At 48.1% G+C, this 21,617-nt stretch overlaps 1 protein-coding gene across 7 annotated transcripts in view; it reads left to right on the top strand.

Annotated features, from left to right (window-relative positions):
* The window catches only part of LOC102568273 (GTPase IMAP family member 9), a 30,592-nt gene extending 9,291 nt beyond the window's left edge, over nt 1-21,301 (top strand). For 3 of the 7 annotated variants that reach the window (XM_014598599.3, XM_019494508.2, XM_019494505.2), the window contains 5 exons: nt 12,432-12,470; nt 13,965-14,004; nt 14,503-14,586; nt 16,961-17,176; nt 17,680-21,301. In XM_014598599.3, coding sequence (XP_014454085.2) covers nt 12,450-12,470; nt 13,965-14,004; nt 14,503-14,586; nt 16,961-17,176; nt 17,680-18,578 — 1,260 coding nt within the window. In that variant the 5' untranslated portion in view covers nt 12,432-12,449 and the 3' untranslated portion in view covers nt 18,579-21,301. Of the gene's footprint in view, nt 1-2,191; nt 12,471-13,964; nt 14,005-14,502; nt 14,587-16,960; nt 17,177-17,679 lie in introns of those variants that run through there. The other 4 variants (XM_014598600.3, XM_019494506.2, XM_014598597.3 and 1 more) reach the window with 4 other exon arrangements.
* Nucleotides 21,302-21,617: the final 316 nt, after the last annotated feature.

Raw genomic sequence — 21,617 nt, 5'->3', positions numbered from 1 at the left:
CCAATGGCACTTTATCGTGCATCAGCAGATGCATGACAAATAGGTCCAAGGAGGTGATACTTCCCCTCTATCGGGCGCTGGTCAGACCACAGTTGGAGTACTGCGTGCAATTCTGGGCGCCACACTTCAAGAAGGATGCGGATAACCTGGAGAGGGTACAGCGAAGGGCAACTCGTATGGTCAAGGGCCTGCAGACCAAGCCCTACGAGGAGAGACTAGAGAAACTGTACCTTTTCAGCCTCCGCAAGAGAAGGTTGAGAGGCGAACTTGTGGCTGCCTTTAAGTTCATCATGGGGGCACAGAAGGGAATTGGTGAGTATTTATTCACCAAGGCGCCCCCGGGGGTTACAAGAAACAATGACCACAAGCTAGCAGAGAGCAGATTTAGACTGGACATTAGGAAGAACTTCTTCACAGTTCGAGTGGCCAAGGTCTGGAACAGGCTCCCAAGGGAGGTGGTGCTCTCCCCTACCCTGGGGGTCTTCAAGAGGAGGTTAGATGAGTATCTAGCTGGGGTCATCTAGACCCAGCACTCTTTCCTGCTTATGCAGGGGGTCGGACTCGATGATCTATTGAGGTCCCTTCCAACCCTAACATCTATGAATCTATGAATCTATGAAGAAGACAAGAGAGGAATGTGGGATGCCAGTGAAAGGGGATTGACCCCAGGACTCAGAGAAAAGTCCAAGCTACCAACATACCTGAAGAGACTCAGGGGACGAGGCGGCAACAGCATCCTGGTTGGTGCGTGCAGTCCACGAGGGTGAGGTGAACTGCTCCAGGAACCTAGAAGGGAAAAGGTATGAGGAAGAAATTACAATCCAGCAGGATGTTCACTACGATCCCAGCCCTGAGAGCCAAGGGCAGGATTCAAACCACAGTGTGGCTGTCTTGGGACTACTGCAGAGTAGAATGGGGCAAGTGACTGGAATAGTGGGGATACTCAGTACAGGGACCTGGTAAACAGGGAAATAAGAACCCCCACAATGAAGACTAAGAATAGTGAAGAAGAAACACCTTATGTGGATAGGATGGGGTATAGGGATGATGGAGCCCTATGAAGAGGAGCCGACCCCCTGAGTCATTAACAGTCATCTTATCTCCTAGAATCATTTCTAATTTTTCCTCCTTAACATCAAAGTCATGGCAGGCGAGCTCTAGGAGAGCGCTAGATCCTAGTGGGGAGATGGCATGGGTCCAAGCACCCGGCATAAACCTCTCACAGCTTGCATTACAGGAAGATTTGTGCTGAGGACACAGGCAGCACATAGGCCATGTCCTTACCTCTTTTTCTGTCTTTTGCTTTTTCCTCAGTTTTCTTTTGCTGAAAAGTTTATTTTAAAAACCAGATTAATACAAAGCTACAGGACAGAGATGAAGAACACATGACACAGCAGCGAAAAATCATGAGTTCCAAGTCCCCACTCTGGCTTGCTTTGAAGGCCTTTATGAAGCACTCGCCAACCCCTCTGCTCACAAGCCAAGGAATAAATGAACATGAGCAGCAAGCAACCCCCAATCCACATCCTCATGACCCACAAACAGCTGCTCAGCATCTCACCCTTGGTTTGGGAGGGAAGCGGGGGGCAGGGGTCAAGGAAATTCATAGCACAGACTCCTTTGATAAAAAGGGTGCAGATTAAGTCATAGTGAAAAGGACAGCTAGCTGGAAAATCACATGTGAGAAGAATCAAGCTCAGGGTTCAGGACATGCTGAGGTCAGAGGCCAATAGATCAAAACTCAGGGCATCATAGCAGGCTTCCAAAGGAGATGAAGCTGGGCTTGAGCAGGCTCTTCTGCCCACAAGAAGCCCTCCAAACTGTGAACCATTGACCATAACATGAAGGGGAGGAAGCCACAGCACACACCTCCTCCTCCTGGAGACACTGCTCCAGAATTTCCCTGTTTGCTGCAATCTGCCATATGAGCCCCTGCTGTGACACTCGCTGAGCTGGACTTTGCTCCCATGATAAAATCAGCCGTCACCTGAAAAACAAAAGCAAAGACATGGGACATTCTTGAAAATCTTTTCATAACAGTCACAAGCTGGCAGAGGGTAGATTCAGACTAGATTCAGACTAGACATCAGGAGGCGCTACTTCACTGTCAGGGCGGCTAGGATCTGGAATCAACTTCCAGGGGAAGTGGTCCTCGCTGCTACCCTGGGGGTCTTTAAAAGGAGGCTAGATAAACACTTTGCCAGAGTCGTCTGAACCCAGCACTCTTTCCTGCCAGGGCAGGGGGTCGGACTTGATGATCTGCTCAGGTCCCTTCTGACCCTACCTACTACAAAACTATCTCCCCATATCAAAATATCATCCACATAGGAAACCACCCTTTCCTGATTGAACCTGACTAAATTCTGGAGCATGGACACAACGTGGTGGTGGATTATGGCTGGAGCATTGTGAAACCCTGTGGGACCCAGGTAAAGGTGTACTCTTTTCTTTTAAATGTAAATGCAAATAGGTTCCATGACTCGGGGTGCAAAGGGATTGCAAAGAAGCAGTTTGCCAGGAGTATTACTGAAAACCATCGAGGACTCTCTGGTACTCTGCTGACCAGGGCAGGCATGTTAGCCACTAACAGAGCCATGGGGTGAGTCCCTTTGTTAATGGCTCCATAGTCAACTGTCAGCCTCCATAATACCCGGTCTGCCTTCAGGATAGGCCATATAGGAAAATTCAGTTCCAAATTAGTCTCAATTAGCACTCTCTGCTGCAGTAGTTCCTCAATAATTAACCACATGGCTTCGTCTGCTTGCTTAGGGAAGCAATACTGTCTTTGAGGAGGGACTAGATTGCCTATGATTTTAATGCAGGCATTGATCCGGCCACAATCACTTTTACTTTTAGCACATATATCAGGAAACTGCTGCACCCACTCCTCCCCCAAGTCAAGGTTGATGGCTCTAACCCTCTTGTACTGTTCCCACCTCCAGTATGGGTTAGTGTCACAGGGCTCCCAAGGTCAGCTGTCCATGCTCACCACACAACCCTGCTAGCTAGATCCAGGATCCAGCCTTCCCGGTTGAACAAGGGGGCTCCCAGAATCAGCAGTTCAGTGGCACCCTCTTGCTGAACCCCATCTACGTTGATCATTTGGGGTCCCTCTGGGAATTGAATGCAGACTGTTACTCCCTTACACGTGACGCTGGTGGTTTCCTGCCCTGTAAAGGACCGGAGTGTAATTCAATTAGTTTAAAATTGCTTCAGGAAGGTCCCATTTCTTCCCAAATACATTTAGCAAAGCTCTAGTGTCCAAGAGTGCACCGGTATGCCTTTGGGTTCCCACTGTAATGGGTATTTGGGTTCTCCCTCTTGGATCCCAATTGAAGGTCCCCAATTTCTCCCATGAGGCAGGGCTTTCCACAGGGGTCCTGGTACAGGGGCTCTGTCAGTGCTCTTCTGAGACCGGGGCTGAGGCCGCAATGCTATTAAATGGGAAGGCGCCGCTCCCACCGCACTCAGCTCTGCCATCCCGATAAACAGCTCGGCTAGAGGCTTTCCGTTTCATTTCTCATTGGGTTCTCCATGCTGCATTAAAAATTTCCACGCTGCTGTCCGAACCCTGCTTTCCCCCTCTCTTTCCTTTGCTATCCTCGGGTTAACCCAGTACATGCTGGGGCAATGATTTGGACCACCAACCTTCCTGTCAGCTTTGGGGTATGCACTTTCATTAGAATAGGTAACCATATAATTTGGTGTGTCATTGGGCTTTTCTTTGAAATGTATGGCTGCAATTGCCTCCCACCCCTTGATGTCCAATTAAATGCTCTGCGTCCTGATCCCGGGCTAGGACTTCTCCTAGTGCACAATCCTGGGTCTCTCAGAGTGGCCCCATAAGTCCAATTATGGACTGGGGCATGCCCTCCTGTACCTCCTTCCAAAACCCAGGAGGGTAATCTATATTTCTTATGTCAAGTGTCTGGTTGCTTGCCCTGCCTAGGGGCAGCACCGCCCCGACAGCAGTCCCAACATGACGCACTGGATCACATAGTCCCTAACAGGTTCCCCAGGTGTCTGAGGGCTCGCTCCAAACTGTCCTTTAAATGTCTTTCTCCATAGATTCTTTGACCAAAGGTGGTCAAACTGCAGTGTGTGAAGAGGTGGTGGAGGAGAGTCAGACAATACCTTCTAGAAGTGAAATGATAACTGGTAAATTGAAGAGATGGTGCTGCAAGGATGAGGAGGGCTTGTTTAAACCTAAGCGTAATAAATATTGGGGCTTTTGATGGGAACCACAATGGGTAAGAGCCACCAGGGCAAAATCCCAGTCTGTGTTGCCAATATGTCAGCAGAACCTCAGATTGCACATCAAGGTACCCTAACTGGGACATTTGAAACTGGTGTGGCTGTCCTGCCGGAGGATCCTGGGATGGAGAGGTCAGTTGCTACATGAGCACTGAGTGCAGACAAGAACCAACACCTTGGAGAGCCAGGTGAATACCACTAGTTGTAGCAACGCCTTACAGTATCAGGCACAATCACCACAGCCAACAAGAGGTTTACTCACTTTTATATAGAGCATTTTAGGGATTAGCATGTAGCTGCAGCAAACAGCTGTGTGGGACCATGGTGGTGTCCTGTTTATTGGCGAAACAATGATGTAAAAGCTGCAGCTACAATGGCTCATCTCTAATATGACATCTTACTGTCAATTAAATGGGTTGCAGATCATTCCTGCACAAAAAAAATCCAGGTTCTCCCGAACTTTAGGGACCCAGCCTAGCAGAAGAAAGTGAACTGTATTTAATCTATTGTAGGACAAGGCATTGAATGCTTATTGAAAACATTTCTTTTTTTTAGGAAAATGACAAATTGGATTTTGGGAAACAGAAAAATGGTTTTAACAACTCACATTAATGCCGGTGAAACCTTGATGATTATGTAAAATTGCGAAAATGTTACAGTGTTTCAGTACAGATTCAATCAAAACCCAAATGCAAAATGGGGGACATCTGGCTAGAGGCCAGCTGGATGGAAAAGGACCTGGGAGTCCTGGTGGATCACGGACTCCACGTGAGTCTGCAGTGTGATGCAGCTGCACAAAAGGCAAATGCAGTTTTGGGATGCATCAATAAAAGCATTAGGTGCAAGACAGGAGCTGAATAGGTAGATAGTGCCTCTCTACTGGACACTGCTCAGGCCTCATCTGGATACTGTGTGCAGTTCCAGCTCCTTATTTTAAAAAGGATGTGGAGAAATTAGGGTCCAGATGTGGGCAACAAAGATGATCAAGGGGTTGGAAGGCAGGTCACATGAGGAGAGTCTGAAGGAACTGGGCAGGTTCAGCTTGCGTAAAATGCACTTCAGAGGGGACATGAGAGCAGTCTTCCTCTTTATGGCAGCACTTCAAATATTTGGAAAGCACCTCTTCTTCCTTGCTGCATAGAGGAGGACATGGACCAATGTCTTGAAGTTTCAGTGAAGAAGGGTTAGAATGGAAATCCAGAAACACATTTTCACTGTTAGAGCAGGGAATAAAGGTCCAGGGAAATTGTTGGCTTTCCATCACTGGGGGTGTTTAAGAAGAGGTTGAGCAGCTACTGGTTAGGGATGATCTAGGTGTAGCAATGCCTGTGCTCATTTGTGGGGATTTACCAGGCTTCTGGGTATGCTGGTTGCCTTGTTTGGGAAAGAGGAGGAGAGATGAGGGAAAAGATCAGGTCAGAGGTAATCACCAGGTGTGAGCCATTTCACAAAATTCAGGAAAGATGGAATGGAAAAAACTAGGCGAGAGGTCTTGCTAAGGTCACTTTTAGTACATTTAGTGGTTAGATAAGGTGAATTTTGGATGAGATATAGCTCATATAGTGGATAAAATTAGGCATATGAATATTAATTAGAGGAGCACCTATTAGGGACACTTTTATTTCTTTTTACTTTATCTAATATGTTTTGCGATGGTAGTAAAACACTGGAACAGGGTCCCCAGAGAAGTTGTGGACTCCTCATCCTTGGAGATTTTGAAGACCCGGGTAGACGAAGCCTTGGCTAGGATGATGTGGTTGGGGCTGGTCCTGCTTTGATCAGGGGTTTGGTCTAGATGTGACCTCCGGAGGCCCCTTCCAGCCCTCATTTTCTGTGATTCTATGATTTTACCCAAGCCACACAGTATAAAAATCTGGGGTCATCTTATAATCTTTACTCATTAGCTTTGAACTATGGTTTTTGCTGAATAGCCCGTCTGCAGGTGAACTTCAATAAAAAGAGTGCAGCCCCTGTGCTCTGACCCTGGTGTCCATATCAGATAAGGACACTCAGATTCTCTTTTGCATCACCTTACAAGTCTTTCTCATGCATATCTATGTGCACTTGCATCAGTTGGTGACTTTGTCATTGTTTTAATCTCCTTGTGCAGGATGTGGTAGAACTGGTGGAGCCTCTTCCTCCCGCAGCGGTGTGTGCTTTCTGTTCAGATCACTTCCCAGAAGTGACGGTCTCTCTTGTTGTCCTGGAGGTTTGGTTCAGGGGTTGGTGTCAAGAGCTGCTGCCTTGTTTGCCCTGGGCCTGATCCCTCCCTCCAAGGGCAGGTCATTTCCCTGGGGCTTGAGGTTTCTGCCAGGTCAGTGTCTGGGCATCTTAGGAATGAGGCATGAAGAAGGACTCGCAGTAGAAGAGCTTTATTAAAGCAGAGACTGCATCCAGGAGTATTTTCTCTTTCTTTTGAATTTTCCCCACACTTTTCCCTCTTCCTTTGTTTTTAACATGTCTCTCACTCCCTTTGTATTTAGTTCTGTCCCTATTTTTTTACTGAACTTCTGGCATTAAAATCTGCTGCTTCTTTTACATGGGTAGAGAGCGGGGCTGGATCTGAGGAAATCAGGGGCCATTTGACCCCCACCTGGCCCTACTAACTTTGACTCCAAAGTGGCAAGCCAATTTTCTGTGCAATCGGAGGTCTCATTTCTATGCCAAGACACTGTTTAGTTTCAGCTTTCATCCCGACTGTTCTGTTATTGGGGAAAACCACCCATGGTTCAAGAACAAGGAAACTCTATGGGCCTCACCAATGTGAGTCCAGTGTGGACAGGTTTGGTACACATTACAAACAATGATATGTACAGGAAAAAGTGGGTGTGCACAGAATCACAGAACAAGTGGGTTTTCAAGGACCTCAGGAGATCACATCTGATCCAACCCCCTGTTCAAGGCGGGATCATCCCCATCCAAACCGTCCCAGAAAAATGTTTGTCCAACCTGCTCTTAAACGCCTCAAAGGATGGGGATTTGATCACTTCTCTGTCTGCAAGCCTCATAGTGAAGAAATGCTTCTTAATGTCTCAACTAAATTTCCCTTGTTGCCATTTAAAACCCTTGTTCCCTATGCTGGCCGCTGTAGCCAGAGACTAGTCTATGGCCATCATCTTTAAAAATGCTCTTCAGTATTTGCAGACTGTGATCATATCCCTCCTCAGTCTTCTCTTGTTCAGACGTAATAATCTTCCAAACTTCTTCCAAACTTTCCTTGCATATCAAGTTTTGCAGGCCTCTAATTGTGTTTGTCACTCTCTGCTGGATTTTAATTTGTCCCTATATTTGTGGGGCCTAAACTTGGACACCGGACTCCAGGTGAGGCCTCACCAGTGCTGAACAGAGTGGAAGAATCACATCTCTTGATCTGCAAGTGACTCTCAGGTTGTGCCCTTGGGCTTATAGATACCTATCAACATAGATACACCCTAAGGATGTATTAGCCATTATATATAGCATTGTTTCTTTAAATCAGGCATGTCAAACTCATCCATCCCTGTAGGCCACATGAGTGGCATGGGGCTGGTTTGCAGGCAGGATCATGCCCAGGGACTTCCTCCACATGCTGGATTTGACCTACAGGTCATATGTTTGAAACCCCAGCTTTAAATTGTTGCTACACTGTCTGCTGTAGGAGCTCTGGGTATGCTAAGCCATAGTCATGCTAAACCACAGTGAAACTGAGGCATGGCCAAGGGGTGTGGGAATAGCAGACTTCACTAACTGCTGAATGACCTGATGAAAAGAAAGTGAGTAAAAATGGTGGCTGAAGGAAAGTAGGGGAAGAAAACCCCCATGTCTGAGCAACTTGAGAAGTAAGACCTTGCAGGTGAAGAAGAGATAACAGGAGGTGAGCTGGACCCAGCAGGGAAGGAGCTGGAGAGGCCTGAGCTTGGCAAGGGATGAGCTACAGCTGCCTGCACGGGCCAAGGAGATAAGCCAAAAAGGCACATCTTGAGAGAGGGAGATGAGAACTGGAGCTGTCAGCTATAAATACAGATGCTGCCAGACCCACCCTCTCACAGCACCAGCAGGAAGTGTGGGCTGCACGTTATGTGTTGCTAACCATTCGTTCTGGGCAATTTGCCTGAGCTGGGCTGGTGGCTACGCAGCCCCGCTTGTGTCATGTGTGAAGAGATGACAAGCCTGTGTGAGAGTTCACCACCAAACGCAAATTGGAGTTGCTCTTTCTGCATCGCACCTGAGGTCCAGGAGGCTGGTTGCAAGCAGCAGGCTCTGGGAACACACTGACCCCCGCCGGCAGCTTGGACACCGTCGTGTGTACAAGCACCCCAAGACAACAGCAGGCACAGGCCAGCCGGGAACACTCCCTGCTACATGGCATCTCAGAATGACATGTACCTTTTAGGTGTGTTGTCTTTCAGTTTTGATTCCTGTTTAGAACAATAAAGTTGCTGGGCAGGAAGCTGGGGGGAGGAAGGGGTGAGGAAGAGGGGGCAGGGCGCTTTTCCCTCTTCTGGTCTAGTCTAATCTCCCCACCACGGTGGAGCCACAGATGTAACGGGATGGTGTGAGTGAAACATCAAGATGCCACCGCAGCAGCTGCCGCTGCCCCTGTCCTAACAAGCATCACTGCTGATGCTCCAGCCTCGGACCCCCCTCAGTTGGGTGACGATCCTCTCCTGGGACATTGCTGCTTGTCAAGACTGATCTGCCCGCAAGTAACTGCGGTAAGAGATGGTGTTTTTGCATGAGATTTGATGCTCATTCTCCTTCCCCTTGGGCACTCTCCCCACCCTCACCCCCACACGCACACATACACACACAGAGTGAGGACAGGTTTGTCTGTTTTGCCCACGGGAGGTCTGCATTGGGTCCTGAGTGGCTTTAAGACACTTTTCCAACAGAATCACCTGGGTGGACTCGTCTCCATTCTCCTCACCTGCCAGCAAGCCCAGGGGACAGCGCTGGTGTTGGAGGGACACACAGGGATGGAAACACAATTCTGATCTCCGAGCTGGGTTATCAGCACAGAGGAGGTGAAATGGCCTGTGTGTGCATGTGTGTGTGTGTGCATGCATGTCTGCTTGTATATGTGTCTGTCTGCTTGTGCGCGAGTGCGTGTGAGAGTTTGTACATGTGTAAAAGTTTTTTACAGGGCAATTTAAACTACTCCATTGACTTGAAGTTCCCTCTGCAAGTACTTCCTTACAAGTCATTTGAAATTGCTAAAAGCAGGCAACGATATCTTGGATTTGAAGATAGATGGAAAAAATAGCAACTCTCCTGTTTCCCTTTTTTCTCTTCCTATTGGCTCTCCCCTGTAAGTGAAAGCTGAATGAAACAGTCTCTCTCACTGCGAATTCCTCTCCTGGCCAAACGCTGCACTTTTCTCTTTCTCCTTGGTGGACTCTAAAAAAAACCCTTTGCACTCAGCTTTTGGCAGCCTTTGGTCCATGGAGGCTGGGAGCTTCAGAGCTGTCTGGGTGGCACAGCAAGAGCTGGGTCTCCACTCACGCAGCAGCCAGGCCCTGAGAGGAGCAGTGACGGCAGCACTGTGGGGTGAGAACCAGGGAAGCAGTGACTGTGGCGATGGGGGCACAGGGCAGATTGGAAACAGCCTGTGCTTAAAGCCAAGTTTTGTATCTTGAGACTTGTAGTGTGGAGCAGCGTTTTATTACTTATGGAAACTTATATGCAGTTGTTTATGGTGAGAGATAACAGTTTTGCTTCTACCCTTGCAAGGGTCTGGTGGCTGACCTGCTCCTGCTCCTGGTCCTGCTCCACCACCTGCTGACCACATCCAGGGTCTGGTGGGATACCACACAGCCAGGTCACTCCGTGTGTCCAAGAGGACTTCCTCTATCACTCTAGGCTCCATTAAAATGTCCCCTGCTGCAAAACATTGCCGCTTCCCTGCTCGAGATGAAAAATCTTATTTCAAGAGGCACAAATATCTCTGCCTTGTAGCTAAGAAATAATTTCCTGCATAGTTAGTTGTCACGTTACAGTTTCTGCTGCTCAAATGTTGATCACTGTTCATGCTTGAGTTTGAAGCTGGGAGCTGGTATTAGAGGGCTGGTGAGCAGAGGCCAGACTAGGAGCTGTAGCTGTGAGTTGCCCCTACAGACTTCTGTCCCTGCTGTTGGTGGGTTGGGGGCGGGCAGGGCAGGAACATGAAACTGGAAAGGGGAGAGTTAATGGGCCGGGGCTGGGTAATGATGTGGGAGGTAGAAAGGAAATGGGTGTGGGGGAAGGGTGGTGAAATGAAATCAGCCAGCCACTGAAAGATAAAAGAAAAAGAAGTGGGGAAAAAAAAAGAATTTAAAAATAAATGAAGAGGAAGGAAATTAAAGAAGATCTCATGTTGGAATAAACTGAGATTGGGATTGAGGTGTGGGGGTGCTGGTTGTGCTTCCTGTGGGGACTGGGAGTGGGAGTAGTGAGGAAAGGTGCATTTGAGGGAGCTACCACCCCTGCCCTGGGAAGGAAGTCCCAGCTCACCGGGACCTGATCTGGCCCCAACCTCCCCTAAACCCACCCCCCAGAACCATCTCTGCCTGGGGACCTGGCTGGCATGCGCTCGACAGGCTGTTTGCATGGGGTTGCACCCCTGGGGTGGGAAGGTCCCACCCCAGGGGCAGGAGGGGGAATTGGTTTGGTGGCAGAAATCAAACTCTGCTCCAATGCACAGCTGCTGGCAAAGCCCCGATGTACATGACCAGAGTCAGGGGGGGCACCTACTTCATCTGTGCAGACGTCCGGCTCTCCTGCACTCTCGGTGGGGGCCAGGACGTGGCTCCTGCACCCCTGTATGGGCACACGGCTCTCCCACTCCATCATTAACAGGGAAGTGTTGATGCTCCTCCTGTGACTTAAACAACCCAGTGGTTCCAGGTTAGAGGGCCTTTTCCCTCCTTTGATATTTGGGATCAGGAAGTATTTTTATCCTGTGGTCAGAACATCATGGACTGGTGGAGTGAGAGGTTGCTTTCCTCAGTACAGGGAAGCTTGGTCCTCTTCTTGAGCAAAGTAACTAGAAGGGTGGATGAAGGGAATACTGTGGATATTCCTTATTTGGACTTCAGCAAGGTTTTTGACAAAGGCTTGCATGAACTTCTCTTAAAAAATTGGAGACACATAGATTCATAGATGTTAGGGTCGGAAGGGACCTCAATAGATCATCAAGTCCGACCCCCTGCATAAGCAGGAAAGAGTGCTGGGTCTAGATGACCCCAGCTAGATGCTCATCTAACCTCCTCTTGAAGACCCCCAGGGTAGGGGAGAGCACCACCTCCCTTGGGAGCCCGTTCCAGACATGGGCTAGACAAAGCTGCTATAAGGTGGATTGACAACTGGCTCAATAGCCACAGTCAGAGAGTGATGATCAGTGGATCCCTGCTCGAATGGTTGGAGGTTTTGCGTGGAATCCTAAAAGGGTCTGTCCTGTTCCCAGCTTGGTTCAATGTATTTATTACTGATTGGGATCACTGACACTAAAAAGAAGGATCTTGGAGTCTTGGTGGATCATAAACTTCATATGAAATTGTCAGGTGATAGAGCTGCACAAAAGGCAAATGTGGTTTTGGGCTGCATCAATAGGAGCAGTAGGGGTGTCAGACTTATGCCGTACTTGGGGCTAGGACGGAATTTTACTCCATGGTCAGGCTGGTACAGACTGGAAGGGTCTTGCCTTCTCTGTAGTGTGGGACCTAGCCATCTTCCTTGGACCTCTTACATGCATTTTAACACTTGCAGCAGCTGTGCACTATCAGCCCTCATCCCCCTACATGACTTTGGGAGGTTTGGGGGCTCTTGTTGTTGTCTTTGGGCAAGGGGCCTTGTAGTTATGCAGCGGGTTCATTCCACAGTTTTGGGAATAGGTTAGACAAGGACTTGTCTGGGATAGTTTGGATAGGGAGAATCCCCAATGTACTAAATATGTCCTCCAGAGAGCATGGCCAGCCTGAAGTTTCTCTGATTCTATACTGTGCAAACTTTCCAGTAACTTTTTCCCAATAAGCTCTCCCCAGCCCTGAATCCCTGTCTCTTTCTTGAACATCATGTTTGAGGCAGCCAGAGCTGCATACATCTGCATTTGCAAAGCAGCTTCTTTCCTCAGGGGGGTTTCATCTCTCTGCAACTCCCTCCCCTTCTGTGGAGTTATGAAAAGATTTTCAAGAACGTCCCATGTCTTTGCTTCTGTTTTCCAGGTGACGGCTGATTTTATCATGGGAGCAAAGTCCAGCTCGGTGAGTATCGCGGCTGGGGCTCATATGGCAGATTGCAGCAAACAGGGACATTCTGGAGCGGTGTCTCCAGGGTAAGGAGGTGTGTGCTGTGGCTTCCTCCCCTTCATGCTATGGTCAATGGTACACAGTTTGGAGGGCTTCTTGTAGGCAGAAGAGCCTGCTCAAGCCCAGCTTCATCTCCTTTGGAAGCCTGCTACGATGCCCTGAGTTTTGATCTACTGGCCTCTGACCTCAGCATGTCCTGAACCCTGAGCTTGATTCTTCTCACATGTGATTCCCCAGCTAGCTGTCCTTTTCACTATGACTTAATCTGCACCCTTTTTATCAAAGGAGTCTGTGCTGTGAATTTCCTTGACCCCTGCCCCCTGCCTTCCCTCCCACACCAAGGGTGGGATCTGACTGAGATGCTGCACAGCTGTTTGTGGGTCATGAGGATGTGGACTGGGGGTTGCTTGCGGCTCACATTCATTTATTCCTTGGCTTGTGAGCAGAGGGGTTGGCTACTGCTTCATAAAGGCCTTCATAGTTTCATAGTTTGTAGGGTCGGAAGGGACCTTGACAGATCATGAAGTCCGACCCCCTGCCACGGCAGGAAAGAGCACTGGGGTCAAACGACCCCAGCAAGGTGTTCATCCAGACTCCTCTTAAAGACCTCCAGGGTAGGAGCCAGCACCACTTCTCTTGGAAGTTGGTTCCAGATCCTAGCTGCCCTGACAGTGAAGTAGCACCTCCTGATATCTAGTCTGAATCTACCCTCTACCAGTTTGTGACCGGTATTTCTAGTCACTCCTGGCAGTGCTCGGGACAACAGGGACTCCCCCAATGCCTGCTGGTCCCCCTGACTAGTTTGTAAATGGCCACTAGATCCCCCTCAGCCTTCTCTTGTGGAGGCTGAACGGGTTTAGGTCCCTTAGCATCTCCTCATAAGGCCTGCCCTGCTGTCCCCTGACCATGTGAGTGGCCCTCCTCTGACCCTCTCCATGGTGTCCACATCTGTCCTGAAGTGCGGCGCCCATAACTGGATGCAGTACTCCAGCTGCGGCCTGACCAGTGCTGCACAGAGGGGGAGGATCACCTCCTTGGACCTGCTCGAGATGCATCTGTGGATGCACGACAAGGTGCGGTTAGCCTTACTGACCGCGTCCCCACACTGTCGGCCCATGTTCATTGTGGCATCAATAATGACTCCAAGATCCTTTTCTACCTCTGCACTGACGAGAAGGGAGTTCCCCAGCCTGTAGGTCTGCTGCTGGGTCTTCCTCCCCAGGTGCAGCACCTTGCACTTGTCAGTGTTGAAACCCATCCTGTTCTTATCTGCCCACCTCTGTAACCTGTCTAGGTCCAATTGCAGCCTATTCCTCCCTTCTAGCATGCCCCCCAAAGGAAGCCAGAGTGGGGACTGGGAACTCATGATTATTCACTGCTGTGTCACGTGTTGTTCATCTCTGTTCTGTAGCTTTGTATTAATTTGGTTTTTAAAATAAACTTTTTCAGCAAAAGAAAACTGAGGAAAAAGCAAACAACAGAAATAGAGGTAAGGACATGTCCTATGTGTTGCTTGTGTCCTCAGCACAAATCTTCCTGTAATGCAAGCTGTGAGAGGTTGATGCCGAGGTGCTTGGAGACAGGCCATCTCCCCATTAGGATCTAGTGCGCGCTTAGAGCTCGCCTGCCATGACTTTAATGTTAAGGAGTCAAAATTAGAAATGATCCTAGGAGATAAGATGACTTCTAATGACTCAGGGGGACGGCTCCTCTTTGCAGGGCTCCATCATCCCCATACCCCGTCTTATCCACATCAGGTGTTCCTTCTTCACTATTCTTAGTCTTCATCTCAGGAGACTTATCTCCCTGTTTACCAGGTCCCTGTTTCTAGTATCCCCACTATTCCAGTCATTTGCCCCATTCTACTCTGCGCTAGTCCCAAGACGGCCACATTGTGGTTCAAATCCTGCCCTTGAGTCTCAGGGCTGGGATTGTAGTGAACGTTCTGCCAGATTGTAATTTCTTCCTCATCCTTTTTCCCTTCTAGGTTCCTGGATCAGTTCACCTCACCCTCATGGATTGGATGCACAAACCAGGATGTCGTCACCGCTTCGGCCCCAAGTCTCTTCAGGTACATTGGTAGCCAGGACTTTTCTCTGAGTCCCAGGGTCGATCCCCTTTCACTGGTGTCCCACCTTCCTCTCTTGTCTTCTTCTAGAGTCTCTTTCTCCCACCCAGATTAACCCCAGTAAGTTGTTTTCTTCTTTACTGTTTGCCATGTTCTTGTGGCAGGGCATGTTAACTGCCCCGTCACACAAGTGACATTTCTAAACCCAGGTATCTCCAGATATGCAATAAACTGTCCCTGGGTCCAGGGGGTTCTCTTACCTTAGAATCATAGACCTGAAGGACCAAAAGGGACCTGCAAAATCATCAAGTTCAGTCCCCTGCCATGGGCAGGAAGTTATTGGGCTCAGACAAGTCAACAAAGTGCTTGTTCAGCCTCATCTTGAATACCTCCAAGGATGGGGACTGCAACACCTCTGCTGGGAGTGTGTTCCAGAATCTGGTGACCCTTACAGAGACTAAGTCTTTTCTTATGTCCAGCCTAAATTTATCCTCTATTACCTTATGCCCATTGGTCCTTACCCTCCCTTGAGGTGCCTTCCTGAAGAGTTGCTCCTCTAGATCTTGATGCTCATCCCTGATGTACTTGTAGGAGGCTACAAGTCATCTCAGTCTTCTCTTACTCAGAGTGAACAGGCCCAGTTCTCAGAGTCTCTCCTCAAAGGGCATATCCTCCAGGCCCCTAATCATATGGGTGGCCCTTCTATGTAACCTCTCAAGCTTATCCACATCCTTCCTGAAGTGTGGTGCCCAGAACTGGACACAATACTTCAGCTGTGGTCTCACCAATGCCAAGTAGAGAAGGACGAGAACCTCCCTTGAACTCCTTGCTCTGCAGCAAGTGCTTGAAACAAGAAGCTCTGGTATGCAGGAAAGCCTGGAGACTTTCAGTCCTCGGCACTTCCTGGACAGGGACTGACCATCAGGCCAAGTGGTTCCGTTGTGCCATCAGGCAAGGAACTGTCTCCCACAGGCCAGGAGGAAGCCCATCTGGGTTCTCTCAAGGATGGTTCTTATGTTGGAAATACTGTGACAGTGGTCCAGTCTTCTACCCAATGGAGCTGCACTAATGGGAAGATTCTCTCCTTCTGAGCCACCCTTCAGAGGGCTGTGCTCCCCTTACAAACAAAAACACTGCAAGGTCAATAATGCTCATCCATTTTAATAGCATCATTCGACTCCCTGCAGGGGTGTTCAAAATAGGATGGAGCTGGACTGTTCTCAGCAGGGGCAGATGACGGAACAAGGAGCAATGGGTTCCAGTTTCAGCAAGGGAAGTTGAGGTTGGATATTAGGAATAACTTGCTCACTAGGAGGGTAGTAAAACACTGGAAAAGGCTACCCAGAGAGGTGATGGAGTCTCCATCCTTGGAGGTTTTTAAGGCCTGGCTAGACAAAGCCTTGGCTGGGATGATATAGTTGGGGCTGGTCCTGCTATGAGCATGGGGTTGGACTAGATGCAACCTCCTGAGGTCCCTTCCCACCCTCATTTTCTGTGATTCTATGATTTGCCCAACCATCCATTCACTGCATTTCTTCAGCTTCATTTTCACAGGGCTGGCTCTGTCGGGGCTGCACTTCTGCTTTTGTGGCTTCATGGGTGTGGTAGGAAGGGTAGTTTGGGGTGTAACTCAGCCCTGTGCTGCTCTTATTGGATTGAGGGCAGTGAGGCCAACAGGGATGGAGATTTGGTGCATGTGTGCATATCTGCTGGGCCCTGGAGCGACAGAGAATGTGTGGAAGGGGTAACTGGACTTTAGTTCTGTCCCACAACAAGCCTTCCACAAATACCCATTTCCTCCCTGACAGGAGTTGATGAAGCCCTACAGCATTAAGCTGCTTTGGGGAGAGAGCTTGCAGAATAAAGTCAAAGATATCTCAGATGTGCCTTTCCAGGCCAGTTCTTCAGTGCCCTTATGAGGCCCTTGCCTCCTGCCAATGGCTCTGTCCATAGCTGCTTTCTCTGGGACACCCACCCAACTGGTCTCTGTGCCTGTTACTCAGAAGGGATTGGGCATCACCAGGGTTGGCCTCAGTTTGGGTCATCTGTGTGCAGGCTGTTGGGATGCCATCACTTCTATACGAAATGCATGTCCCTAATGATCTCATTCATAGACATTGCAGGCTTTGGTTCTTAGTGACAAAGACTTGGCCAGGTTTATTGTCTGCGAACAAGCCTAGACACGAACATACACAATCAGCGGGTATGCAGTGTTAGCCTGGTTATTTGCAGACATGGGATAGGTGTCAAGTACCAAGGTGCCCTACTACAAAATATTAAGGGTTCCCAGGCCCTCTTTTGATTCACCTGTAGGAGTTCACCAGTCATCCTGATCTTGGTCCATTTCACTCATATTTTGGTGTCTTATACCATTCAGGCTCTGTCTCTTGGTTTGCAGTTGAACATGAAGATCCTGGATTGGCCTCCTCAGTCACCTGTGGACTCACAGACAACTCCCCTGTTTCACTGGAAGAATGTTTTCCTTTTCCTCCCATGGAGGAACTGCCTCCGCTGCTGCTTTCACCATCATTATCTTCAATCTATAGGCTTTGCATGGGGCCTAATGACGATGTAACTTCCCCAATAACTCCAAGTAAGACATATATGGTGTGCCTTGCCCTGGCCAAGAAAGTTATGGAATCTCATTCATGGAAGGTTTTCAAGACGGGGCTGGATGAGCATGTGTCTGAGGAACAGGAAGCCTGCATTTACAGGGGGATGAAGGGAAATGCAGTAAATGGGCTCCCAGGTCCCTTCCATTCTTATATTTTAAGACAGCAAGGGAGCCCAATCCCCAGCCAGCCATGGCTCTTTCTATTACTCCCATATTGCTGGTCTGATACCAGCTGAGCACTGCCCTGCCCTGCTCCAGCCCAGCTGCCCCAGCTGCATGTGGGTGAGCTCTCAACGGGGAGCCAAGGCCTCTGGCTGCCAGTGCTCACCACTCCCAGTGCTGCTCACCTCCACGAATCCCAGTGTCTGCAGGCCAGCGAGCTGAATCCTTGCATATCTCAGGATATGGAAACAGGACCCGCAGGAGCAGCCTCTGTTACTTCACTGCCTTTCCAGTGACCCTGTGACCCTTTCTCCCCACAGGCCCAGGCCCTGACAGCCACTGCCCTGGGAAATCTGAGTTGAGGATTGTTCTTGTTGGGAAAACTGGATGTGGGAAAAGTGCAACAGGAAACAGCATCCTGGGTGAGAAACATTTCTCATCTAGCCTCTCAGCCGGGTCTGTAACAAAACAATGTGCTAAGAAGCAGAGAGACTGGAATGGCCGGAGCCTCGTGTTAGTTGATACTCCTGGTTTGTTTGACACAAAAATTCCTTTACTGGAAACCATGCAGGAGATCGGGCGCTGTGTGGTTGTCTCCTCCCCAGGTCCCCATGCCATCGTTCTGGTCATGCAGCTGGGGCGTTTCACTGCAGAAGAGAAGGCAACAGTTGGTCGAATACAAGACATTTTTGGGGAGGAGGCCATTCACTATATTATCTTCTTGTTCACCAGAAAAGATGAATTAGAGGATGAGACTTTAGAGGGGTATTTAAAAAAACTAGAAGACAAAGATTTTGAGAAGCTGATGGCCAAGTGTGGAACCCGATATTGTGCTTTCAACAACAAAGCAAAAGAAGAGGAGCAGACGAACCAGGTCTCAGAGCTGGTGGGAATAATTGATCGGATGGTCCAGCAGAACAGAGGCTCACATTACACGAGTGAGATGTACAAATATGCTGAGAGGAAACTTGCAGAAAGAATAGAAGAGCTCAAGAGAGCCCATGCTGAAAAGGTAGAAAGAGAAAAACAAGAAAAAAGATCTCAGTATGACCAAAAACATAAAACTGTGGAAACTGAAGAAACAGAAGAAATCAAGAAGGGCCACCAGGAATCTCTGCCTAACCTCAGGGAAGAAGCTGAGAAGGATGTTTCTCTAATAGAGCAGATTTTAATACAATTTGCAAACATATTTTCAAAAATCAAAAGCTGGTTTAAGTGATGTTGGGCAAGTAACTGTAATTTGTCCTTGCCTTATTGCTGTGCCTCTTCTTTGATAGCTTTGAATGGGTTTCAGTTCCCTGTAAACCTTTTTGGTTCTTTAGGTTTTCTACACAGTAGGTTATATTTCATCACCATTTCAGTCATCCTCCTACTCCCCATCTGGAGTGGCAGGAAAATTAGGTTAATGCATTGGATTAATTTTGATAATTACTGGTTGTAAATACCAATTTTACTCAAGAGCCATTTACAGAAACCAGGATCTATTCCCCAAAACACTCTTCATTCTCAAGGGTTTGAATAGTTTAGGTAAACTGAGGCTCCAAGCTGTGTACAGCCTTTGCATCTGACTACTCTTTTCTTTATTTGTTATGTGATTGGCCACCCACCCTGATCTGGGCCAAAACTGTTGTTTCTGCTTTTGCAAAATATTCTACAAAACAGAGAATGATGAAATTTCTCTGCAATTTCTTTATCAGTGATTTGGATGACGGGGTGAAAAGCAACCTGTTCAAATTTGCTGATGATACCAAAATATGGGGTGAGGTGGGCACGCTAGTAGGGAGGGAGAGACTGCAGCAAGACCTGGATAGGTTGCAGGAGTGGCTAACAAAAACAGGATGCGTTTCAATACGGACAAGTGCAGGGTGCTGCACTTGGGCAGTAGTAACCGGCAGCACACTTATAAGATGGGAAACTCCTTTCTTGAGAGCATGGAGACAGAAAGGGATCTTGGAGTCATCACTGACTCCAAGATGAACATGGGCCGACAATGCGAGGTCACGGTCGGCACGGCTAACCGGACCCTATCGTGCATCCATAGGTGCATCTCAAGTAGGGCCAAGGAGGTGATCCTCCCCCTCTATGCGACACTGGTCAGGCTGCAGCTGGAGTACTGTCTGGTTCTGGGCACTGCACTTCAAGAGGGATGTGGACAACATTGAGAGGGTCCAGAGGAGGGCTACCCGCATGATCCGGGGACAGCAGGGCAGGCCCTACAATGAGAGGCGACAGGACCTGAACCTGTTCAGCCTCCACAAGAGAAGGCTGAGAGGGGACCTGGTGACCGTCTGTAAACTCACTAGGGGGGACCAGAAGGGTTTGGGGGAGACCTTGTTTCTCTTAGTGCTCCCTGGGATAACAAGGAATAACGGCCACAAGTTGTTGGAGAGTAGCTTTAGATTAGACATCTGTAAGAACTACTTCAGAGTTAGGGCGGCTAGGATCTGGAACCAACTTCCAAGGGAAGTGGTGCTGGCTCCTATCCTGGGGGTCTTTCAGAAGTGACTTGATGCCTACCTGGCTGGGGTCACTTGAGCCCAGTTTTCTCTCCTGCCCAGGCAGGGGGTCGGGCTTGAAGATCTACAAGGTCCCTTCCGACCCGACTTCTGTGATTCTATGTTTCCATGAAAGGTTCACCGCATGGACATTCAGGCCACTTATTATTCATCTGAATATTCATCAGGACTTCAGTATTTGCATATACTTTGCATATTCTATTTGGCACTTCCATTCACGTAAGTAGTTGTAACTGAACACTTTAAAAATATTCAACCATTTCAGACTGTTGTACTCAGAAAATTACCGCACTTAGTTGTAGACAGAGTGTACCCATAATTGTCATGCAGTTTTGCTATCGTTGCCCGTTTAGCTTCTTATTACCTCCACCATGCTATGATTCTTTCTGTGAATTATGAATGATAAAATCAACTTGGCTTTATTGCAGTAGTCAGCATTATTGTGAACTTTAGAACACATGTGATGGCCAGAACTAGAAGGATTAATAAGCAATAAATATGTGCTTCTTGGAGGCATTTAGTATTTTGCCTAACAGAGAATGTTAGCTAATATTAAGCTTGTAAGCTTGTAACCCACAAATGTGACTTGTCTGTCATAAGTTTAACCAAAATGATAAAACTATTTATATTAATCATGGAACTGACTGAGCCCCAAAGGCAGAGCTGTAGCTGCAAGATCAGCTGACCTAACGGTTTTTGCTCAGGGTTCAGCCTTGATGCTAAAAACTGAATCCAACCGCCTGGCTCACCCAACACTTTCCAGGAAAGCACATTTAAAAAAAAAAAACAAGCATGTTCAGAGAAACCTAAAAGGGTTGGGCTTAGTGATGTTAATTTCAAATGTAAAGATCCTGCATTGTAATTTGCTTATTGGATAAACCCGGGTTTGGGTAGTAACCTTTTATGATAATTTTTAACACCTTTCAATCCCGTGGGGTAACAGCTATAAGGCAAGATTGTGAATGGCTCTAAAGCCAACAGATTAGCATAAGACTAGGTATAAAAAGCACGTGCGTCAGGTGACCAGCAGGGAGGAAAGAGGGAACAGAACAGTCATTGCTGTTCCAAGCCCGGACTCCGGACTCCCAGTGTGAGTGAGGATCGGATCCTGATCAAGGGATCTTCCCCGGCAATCCCTCCGACAGCGTCAATTGGGGATGCCTGACTTCGCTGGAATCACTTGGTGTGCACCTGGCATCAAGGGACTATCGATGAGTTGCCAACCCATGTCTGTCTATCTGTTGTTTTGAACAGCCCAGTGGCTGATACTCTCTCAGTGCCCAGCTGGCCTGCAACAGAATTGATCCATCTATCTCTTGTTATTATTTACTATTAGCTCTTTAATACTTTATTATCTGCTTACTACATTTATCTTTATGTTAACTGTTGTGTGTGTGTAAGCTATAATAAATTTGCCTTTGCTTCACTCCTAACTTTGCCTCCTTGATCCGAAACTGAACTGAACAGCCCAGTGGCTGATACCCTTGCAGCGCCCAGTTGGCCTGCAATAGAATTGACACATTCACAGTGCTCCACCATGCTATGATCCTTTCTGTAAATTATGAATTATAATACCGACTTGGCTTTATTGCAGTAGTCAGTATTATGGTGAACTTCAGAACACAAACTCAGATGTCATTAATTGCAGAACAGTTTTTGACTCATCTCAAGTTTGTTGTCTGCTTTCATTTATAAGCCAGGGGAGGGATACTGCCTCTCACCACAGTCCTGGACACCGCTGA

This window comes from Alligator mississippiensis, chromosome 5 (assembly GCF_030867095.1).
Source record: "Alligator mississippiensis isolate rAllMis1 chromosome 5, rAllMis1, whole genome shotgun sequence".
Lineage (NCBI taxonomy): Eukaryota > Metazoa > Chordata > Crocodylia > Alligatoridae > Alligator > Alligator mississippiensis.
Note: the sequence above shows the minus strand (reverse complement) of the source record. Positions and strands in the feature narration are given on the sequence as shown.